Below are 8,908 nucleotides of genomic sequence, written 5' to 3'. Positions count from 1 at the left end.
CCCCCTCCCCCGTCTCGGCACGGGCTGTTTTCAGGCATTTCGAGCTCTGCTGGAGGGGCTCGTTCCAGCTGTGCTTTGCAGACCTGCAGCCTGCCAGGTCCTGCCTGCCCGGGCTTGCGCAGGCTGATCGCGGCAGACTGCCGGGCGCTGGAGGTGAAAAACACCAAGCAGACCCGGCGGAGGGGTCGGGTCGGTTTCCACAGGGGCTTGGGGAATGCTGGAAAGGGGGACAGTCCCCGAGAGTCTCACTTCCAGGCGGTGGATCTGGCTGACACTGCTTCGGGGCAGAATTGACTCCCTCCCCTGCTCAGCCCCGCTCTGCCCCACAGCCCAGCCACAGCTTCTGGGTTGCGGACTCAAAAATAGGGGGGCCAAACCACTCTTCATCACTGCCCGGTCTCTGAGACGCCTGGGGACAGTGGGGTCCTTGGGGAGCAGCACGAGGCAGGCGCCATCCCAGGCAGGTCACCGAGGGCTGTGGGGGTTGCGCCCCAACCCCGCTCCTCCTCGGCCTCCCTGCGCGCCGTGCCCCCAACCCCGCTGGGAGGCTCTCTGCAAAGCCCCATGCCTGTCCCCAAGGCAGGGCCCCGAGGCATGGCCCCGCTCCGTGGCGCACAGCGAGCCGTGGCCCGAGCCCCCGCGGAGCGGTGTAATAGGGCTGCTGTGGAAAAGCCATTAGTTGCGGTGGCCGGGGCAGCACGCCTGGCCCGGGGCCGGCCCGGGGGCGGAGGGGCTCTCAGGGCTGCACAAGGCTGCTATTATCCGGGGGTAATCACCCAGCCCAAACACAGCCCTGCCCCTCCTGCAGCCCCGAGACAGGCCCCCCGCACAAGGCTGGGGGAGCGCAACAAACCTCCCCAGTTGCCCACAGTCAACCATGCAGGACACCCGGGTCCAGTGCCCCTGCCCTGTTGCAGCTTGACTCTGTGCCTCAGTTTCCCCCCAGGGCAATCAGAGCCAGAGGGGCTATGTCAGAGGACAAAGCACTGGGGGTTTCTTCTCCTTCAAAGCCCTTCTGCCTCCCACACTCTCGCTCCCCACTCACACAGGACTCCCGAAGCTCGCTGACCCATGTTCACCTGCAGACAGGCCCAGCGCTGCCCCAGCATCTCCTGGAAGCAGCAAGAGCGCTCTCCTCCAGCTCTTGACCCAGGGCGTCTGAACCTTTGCATATCCTCTCCTCTCCTCCACTTGCTTTTCCTGCAGTGTGAGCTGCGCTCCAAGGCCCAGGCAGCATGGGCTGCACCTCTCCAACCCCCTGGGCCACTCTGGGGCAGGGCTGCAGGTTCCCCTGGGCCACAGCATCCCTCCTGGCCACCCCCAAGCATCTCTCCCCCCATCAGCCCCTCCAGCACCAGCAACCCTGTGCTGGGCCCCAGCCCCAGCCCTGCTCCACGGCTGGTGCCATGCAGCGGCCCTTCCCATGCCCTCCTCCTGCCTTCTCTGTGTGCCTGGCCAGCCCCCCCCCCAACACTTTTCCAGCCAAATAGACTTGATGATTCATCGGAAATGATTAAATTTTTTCCCCACGAGATTAGTTGCTTAAAATGGCAATGCTGGGCAGGCATAGGGCTCATAGCCCTGGCGTTGCTGTGCAGAGGGGAGGCCTCCTCCCAGGCGGCAGGTTTGCTGGGAGGAACAAGTGCAGGGGAGCTGTGCCATCACGCACAGACTGCTCGCGAGATGCTCTCCGCCACAGCTGCAGTGTGGGGATGCTCTTGCAGCCGATGGTGGCAGGAGTTCCCTGTCTGGAAGGGGAACAGCCACCCCTCGCATGGGTGCCCAGGCCTCGGGGACCCCCTGACAACATGCTCACACTTTGCTCTCCCTCCAAAGGGCAGGATGTGGCACCAGAGGAGCCTCAGGCTCTGCTCCCCTTAGAGGAGGGGAAAAGGATGTTCCATTTTGCTCAAAATACCATGATTTAAGCCCTGCAAATGCCACCCTGTGAGGGAAGAGGGCCAAAGGGGTCCCGCTTTCCCGCGGGAAAGCATCCACCGAGTCAAACAAACAAGTGGGAGAACCCAGATGACACACTGCTGGTGCATTTTGTTCTGGTGCTAACTTTTATTCTGTGTTAAAAATAAAGCAAAATGTTGCTAATAAAACCTCTGCAGAAATTTCCCAGCAGTTGGAAAGGGCAATGCCGCTCCCTGGAGAAAACAGGCTGGCCAACTGCTGCAGCAGGGAGCGTGCCACCCTGAAACAGCCTCCTGCTCTTACTGCAACGGCCGTGCCTCCAGTTGGTCAGGCTTCTGCCTTTCAAACCATTTAACTTTGAAGAAAACTTTTTTTTCCCCTCTACCGAGCTAATGGTTCTGGGGAAGACGGGCAGGATTTGAAAGCAAGGCCCTGCTGCCCTCACAGCTGGCATGAAATCACCCCGCTACGCTGTGTGTGGCACCCGGTGGGCTCGGGGTCTCTGCGTGGGGAGCACAGCAGGCTGGCCACCTTCATCTTCCCTCTTTGTCGCCTTATCTCACGCCTTCTTATTTATTTGCTTGCTTAATGGATTTGGCTTCGGCCCCCATTCACTGCTGTGCAAACAAACAGTGTGGATTAGGCTCCCCTGTCGCAGTCCCACGCACACAGCCAGGGTGGGAAGGTCAGGGCGCACGGGTCCGGCCCCAGCCGAGGCACGGAGCAGCTCTCGCTCTCTGGCAGCTGAGGGAATACGGGCGTTCAGGCTCCCAGCACTCTCCTCCTCCAACCCTCCTGCCACCTCTCGGGTGCGAGGCTGCGCCCGGGCAGGCGGCTCTGCCCCTGGGGACGGTGGGACTCGCGGAGCTGCTGGACAGCCGCTCCTCTCTGCGGGAAACCCGGGCACCGCAGGACAGCTCATGGGCGCAACCTGCCCAGGGCACGGCTGATTACCCCGGCGTTATCTGAGCATTGCACGTTGCAGGCAAGATCTGGAAGTGTGTAATTGCGTTTGCCTTTCTCCTCTGGCTCCCGCTGAGCCTGGCTCCGTGCAGCCGGAGATGAGTGATGGCCAGCGTGCAGAGCTAGGCACGGGGCCTGGGGATGAGCACAAGGCTCCATCCCAGCACACACCTCAGCCCCTTCCACCTTTCCCTGCCCTCCCAGCGAGACCCATGGGGCTCAGCTGGGTCCTGCCGATGCTGCCGGAGGGAGCCGGCCCCAGTGCAGGCTGTGTGGGCAGGCAGCATTCTGCTCTCCCGCGGTGCATGCCCTGACATGCTTCTTGACATGCTCCAGGTGGGGCCGGGGGGGGCCTGTGCCTTCCTCAGCCCCTGCGAGCCCTGAGCATGCTGATGGGGCCCAGAGCAGCCCAGGTGGCTCACAAGGGGTCTGCAGGATGCCTGGGGTGCTCAGTGTGCCGGCTGCCTTCAAGCAAGTCCCGCCCCAGCACCGGTGAGTGATGAGCTGTCGGCTGACGCTGGTTCTTGTGCGGCTCCAGGGTGGATGAAAGGCAGACGTGCAGGGCGGAAGCCGGCTGCTGCGTCCGCCCAGGCCTGCACCTCTTCACACAACACCGTCAGGGCCGAGAGGGGCCCCACTCCCCGGGGACGGGACGGGATGCGGGCCAGCACCATGCTTTCCCACACTGCCCGGGAACGGCTCACTGCTTCCCCACTGCTGGGGCATGGCAGTGCTGAGGCTCACTGGCTCCGGGCAGAAACCCCCAGGGCATCTTCCCACCAGCCCCTGGTGCCACATTTTGGGGTGCCTTAGGGCTCACGCAATGCACTGCGGTCTGGGGTAAGTACAGGGACCTGCTTGGTCTGTCCAACCTCTGGCTCCCCATTCCCTGGGTGGAAGACTGCGAGGGATGGGGTATCAGATGTGCCATGAGGGCAGAGCTGCCTTGGGGTACCTCCATGCTCTCTCTCTCTGCCGCTGGGAGCCTTCTTCGATGCGCCTGTCCTACAGCTCAGGAAAACACCTTCTTCCACCTCCCTTCCTCAGCTGAGCTCCCAGCGGCTTCTTTGTGTCTCTGCTCTCCTTCCTCTCCTCTTCTGCAGGGCCTTTATGTGGGGATTATTAACCATGGCTACGGGGCCTTTGTTTAGGAGGGGCCGGGAGCAGGAGCCGGGTAAGGGGCTGGGCGGGCGGAGGAAGGAAGGACGTGAGCGGAAGGGGGGAAGGAAGGTGACATCTGAATTTCTGTGCCGGAGGAGCGCAATCTCCCGTGGCAGCTGTGCGGAGACGGCTTGGGGCTCAGCGGATGCAGAGCAGTGGCAAAGCCCCCAAGAGGAGCCAAGCTGGCGAGGGTCACCCAGCCCCACACCATCCAAAGCGCTGTCCCCAGCATCAGCCCTGCTGATGGTGCTGCTGCCAGAGCGCCAGGACCTCCATCTCTCCTGTGAGGGCTGGCTTGTGACATGCAAGCGACATGGGCTTGGCCACGCTCCGCAGGGAGCAACACCGGGATGGCAAGGAAGGCTGTAGAGCCATGCAGCCTTCCCCTCGCACCCTGCCCTGCCCCAGGGGCCCGAGCCTCGCTGTGTGCGGGGTGGACGGACAAGGACAGCTGGAGGAGCAAGCGCTCCTGAGGAAACCTTAGCCAGCCAGCGGCCACCGCCAAGGCTCAGGGTGAAGGAGCCCTCCACCCAGGGCTGGCCTGTCACTGGGCATCCCAGGGGTACAGGCTCCCCACGACCCGGAGCAGGTGCAGCCCTGGGACAGCGTGCAAACAGCCACGTACTGCCCTCTTGCTCGCACGTGTGCAGCCAGGCCGGGCTGGTCACGTATGTGCTCCAGGTCCTCTCCCAGTCCTGATGCAATGCTGCCCCGGTGCGAGGGGCAGGCTTTGGGGCTGGGTGCGATGGGGGCTGACAGTGCAGCAGGGGGAAGCTGGGAGCCCTGGGACAGCTATTTATAAACCGGCCTTTTCCTTCGGAAGACTTCCGAGTTCATCTCCCCCCAGTGCCGGCCGGAAAAAGGCCCCATTGTCTCGGCGCCAGATGGGCCGGGGCCGGGCACTCGCCCACACAATGGTGTGGATTATGCACCCGGCCGGCGGGGGGCCGGCAGCGGGACGCCTGGGAGGAGCAGCTGCCACCACTGCAGCAACCCCACGGCACGAGCTGCCGGGCTGAGAGCGAAGCACCAACGGGTCCCGGCCATGCTCACTTGTCACCCCTGCTAACACCACAGCTCTCGTGCCACGACTCCCTGGGGGAATAGAGAAGAGGAACACCCCCGCCCTGTGCTCCATGTCACTCAGTTTTCCCGACTCACTGCGATGTCACTGAGTCGTGTTCTCCGCATCGCCAAGAAAGGGAGGAGAAGCCAGCGTGGGGACCCAGCATCACACACACACACCCGCTGTGCTTGCCTGTGGCCCCAGGGAGTGAAGTCTTTTTCCTGGCTTTGTCTGCAGCGCTTGGGGCTCCCCCAGGACAGATCATTAGGATTGACTGCAATAAAGCATAATGAGAGATTAGCCCCAGGCAGGTGGCGAGGCCAGCCCCAGCTTTGGGGGATCCCCTCTTGCATCCATGGGCTGTGGAGGATCCCTTTGCAGGGCCTTGGGGAAGACTCCCTGCTGCTTTGACAGCACATAGAGTAGGGGGGAGGGCAGACGAGGGCTGCCCAGGAGATGGCAGTCCCCATGCCACCTCCCTGTGCTGCTGGCCCTGCACCCTGCTCAGCCCCACAGCATCGGGGACATGCTAGAGCACCAGGGCCCAGGGGAATTGTGGGGCTGGCCGGGCTGAGCAGGGATTTCTCCTTGCAGGACTTTCCCATGGAAGAGGACTTGCTTTTCCCAGGGCTGTCTGGCCAGGCTCCAGGAGGAGAGAGATATCCCAGCTCCCTTCGTGGGGAGCCACACAGCCCTGCAGAAACACATCAGGCAACCCTCCTGCTCCCACTCTTCCACCAGTCTGCAGGGCGAATAAAGGCAGGCAAGGTGCCCGCTGCCAGGGACAGTGGGGGACACGGGCACCCTCCAGCTCCTGAGCCTTCCTGCAGGCTCTCCCCGCCAGCCCTGGCCATGCAGCATGCAGGGCGGATACTGGCAGCGATGCGTGCGGTGGGGGATACCATCAGCTGCACCTCCAAGGCTAGGCGAAGGCCAGAGGAAGAGCGAGCCACGCCATCCTGGAGCTGATCCCAAGTGGGGACGGGGGACTTTCCTGGAGCGGATGCACCAGAATGAGCTATTGTTCCAGCCTGGCCTACGAGCACCGGGATGCAGGCACCCGCCACCGTGCTGAGGCATCTGCCCAGCCCTCAGCAAGAGCATCTTGAGGAGACCCAAGGTAAGGCTGCTGGCAGCGCCCAGAAGGACCATGCTGTCTGGCTTCTCCCAGGTACTGGGGCTGCCACATGGACAGAGGCCCACAGGCAAGGGCACCCTGTGGATGGTCCTAGCTGCCTGGACAGCCGTGAGCGTGCTGGGAGCGCTGGAATGATGCCAGTGGGACCCACATCCCAGAAACTCCCTTCCTGCCTCAGGGCAGTGGCAGGGCAGGATGTGCCAGCAAGGGCATGGGGAGGCAGGGGGAGATGCTCAGGCTTGGAAAGCTGTATTTGCCCTGCAGAGGCAGACCTGGAGAGAGCTATGGTAGTCCTTAGCACCATCTCCCCACTCTGCAGCTGTAGGCAGTGCTGCCAGCCCTTTGTATGCCTCCTTTTTCCCATTTCTCTGCCACCCGCAGCCTGTCCCCAGCCAGTTTGCTGGGACCTGCTCAGGGTGTGATGCCCCGGTACTGCCTGCAGGCTCCACACAACCTGGACCCCAGAGCACAGGATCCTGACTCCCCGCAAGCACACTGGGCTCCAGAGAGCTCCTCAAGCACCGCGACACCTGGACCCAGGGCTGCTCCCCCCCTCCCTCTGCTTCCCACTAAAAGCTTCAAGGACGCAGCAGCTACAAGGGCCGAGGCAGCCCTACAACTTGCTTCCTCTGGCTGCTCTGTTTCCCTGAAATGTGGGGCGGATGCCCGGCTGCGGTGAGCTCAGCACCGGGAAGGCAGCTCAGAGGCATGATGCAGCAGCAGCCCTGTGGCCGGGCTCGGTGCCAGCACAGCCGGTGCACCACACAGCCCCTGCCCTGGAGCGGGTCTCCAGGCAGAGCTGCCTGCGGGGCAGGCAGTGGTGCACACACATCCCGGGCTCCTGCGCCCTCAGGGTGGGCTGTGGTGGCCCCGGTGAGCATCAGTGCAGCCCGATTTACAGCAGAGCACCGTCTACCCTGTGCCAAATGAGCACCGAGGAACTGACGAGGGGAGGGGGCTCACAAGCGGGGCCCATACTGTCCCGCTGCTGGCAGCTGCCATGGGCACAGCTGGGAGCGTGGTGGCATTGCGCCCGGACCTCCAGCAAGTGCAGGGACAGCTGGGGGGACCCTCCTTGCAACGAGGAGTCCTGGCCACGGCCCAGCTGCGGGGTACCCTGGCAGAGACCTCTGTCCCCCCTGCAGGGCCCCAGGGAGGCGTTTTCCTTCCCTGCCCCCCAGCCTTGCAGACCCTCCACCGGGAGCCCCGCTCTGTTCTGCTCCAGCCAAATCAGTGTTCCAGCCTGAACCGATCCCCTGGGTGATCCCAGCCCCTTTCCTCCCTCCTCACCCTGTGCCAGGGTGCCTGAGCCCTGTGCTTCTCTCCAGCAGGTCTGGACGCTGCGGAGCCGGACAGCCTACGGCAGGGGAGAGCAGGCACAGGCTCCTCTCTCCCCCACGGAGCATGGAGCAATGACGGAGAAGCCCTGCCACGGAGCTGCAACCTCTAAACCCTGCAGCCCCTGCCCCTCTCTGGCACTGCAGCGGGAAGCCCACCGGGGCACAGCAGGGGCCTGGGCAGGCACTGGGAGCAGGGAGGGGGAGGCAGGTGCGCGGCCGGAGGCAGGGAATGAGTGGAACACACCCAGCCCTTGGCTCGGCTTTTTTCCCTTCTCCTGTTTGGTAGAGCAATGAGAAATCCAAACATTACCATAAATGCTGAAAGCATCCTGGCTCTGTCACGTGGGCACGGGCGCGTATGCCGCTGGGGGATCCAGGCACCCGCTGCGAGGGAGCCCACAGCCGAAACTGGCCAGTCAGGGAAAGGACAGGGCTGGCAGAGAGCCAGCCAGCAGGACAGACCCCAGGCAGGGACAGATAGACAGACACAGGCAGATTTGCCATCCTAGCAGCCCATCCAGTGCTGCAGCTGGAGGAGAGCACCCAGGAGCATCAGCCAATACAGAGCATGCCAAAACATGACCCCAACCCTGGGTCCTGCCCTGCTCAGGGTGTTACGGGGGGAACAGATATGGGGAAGGGGCAGGTGGCTGCAGGAAGGGGACTGCAGTGTCCTGCTCCCTCAGGGCTCCTCCCTTGCAGTGCTTCCCTCCTTGGCCCCGTACTGGCCGGTTCCTCCTGGAGCAGCAGATGTCTTTCCCATGGGTCATCCGCTCCGCTTGCTTTCCCCTTCCTTAAAAAGCCTTGGGCTCCAGGGCTGGATTTTCCTGAGCTTGTCATCACCACCAGGGCTGCAGGACTGGACCATCTCCTGGGGCACAGCGGAGCGAAGGCCAGAGATGCTGGCAGCCCCATGCCCTGCCCAGGAGCTGGCAGGAGCTGCTCTAGGGCTGTAACCTTGGGCCAGGCCACGGCTGTGGGTTTATTCTAGGACCTCCTGCAGGAAACCGCTTGGTGGGGTGAGAGCAGTGCTGCCCTGGGCTCACCCTGTCCCAAACACTGCTGCCCCTGGGACCCAGCGAGTGAGTGCAAACCTTGCCCGCGTGCCAGGGCTGAGGCTGTCACAAACTCATCATATGTGTGGCCCTAGGGACCCTGTGGGTGGTGGGTGCCCCCCACGCTGCTGGGAACCAGGGTGACGGCGTCGCCCTCATGCCCTTGGTTCCCCCGCTCTGCTGGGAGGGGCCGCGAGCCACCCCGGGCTCCGCGACGCCACCAGTTAAACGGGCGCTGATGGCCCTTTAAATGCGCGCCAGTGGG

General features: G+C 63.5%; 1 protein-coding gene across 1 annotated transcript in view; it reads left to right on the top strand.

The window, feature by feature from the left end:
- Window positions 1–7,946: 7,946 nt before the first annotated feature.
- RNF26 (ring finger protein 26) overlaps window positions 7,947–8,908 on the top strand; it is a 2,598-nt gene continuing 1,636 nt past the window's right edge. The window contains exon 1 of the mRNA XM_009882479.1: window positions 7,947–8,003. Within this exon, the coding sequence (XP_009880781.1) occupies window positions 7,947–8,003 (57 nt within the window). The remainder of the gene's footprint in view (window positions 8,004–8,908) is intronic.

This window comes from Charadrius vociferus, unplaced genomic scaffold, assembly GCF_000708025.1.
Source record: "Charadrius vociferus isolate BGI_N301 unplaced genomic scaffold, ASM70802v2 scaffold1413, whole genome shotgun sequence".
Classification (NCBI taxonomy): Eukaryota; Metazoa; Chordata; class Aves; order Charadriiformes; family Charadriidae; genus Charadrius; species Charadrius vociferus.
The sequence above is the reverse complement of the archived record's forward strand: the minus strand, read 5'-3'. Positions and strand labels throughout refer to the sequence as shown.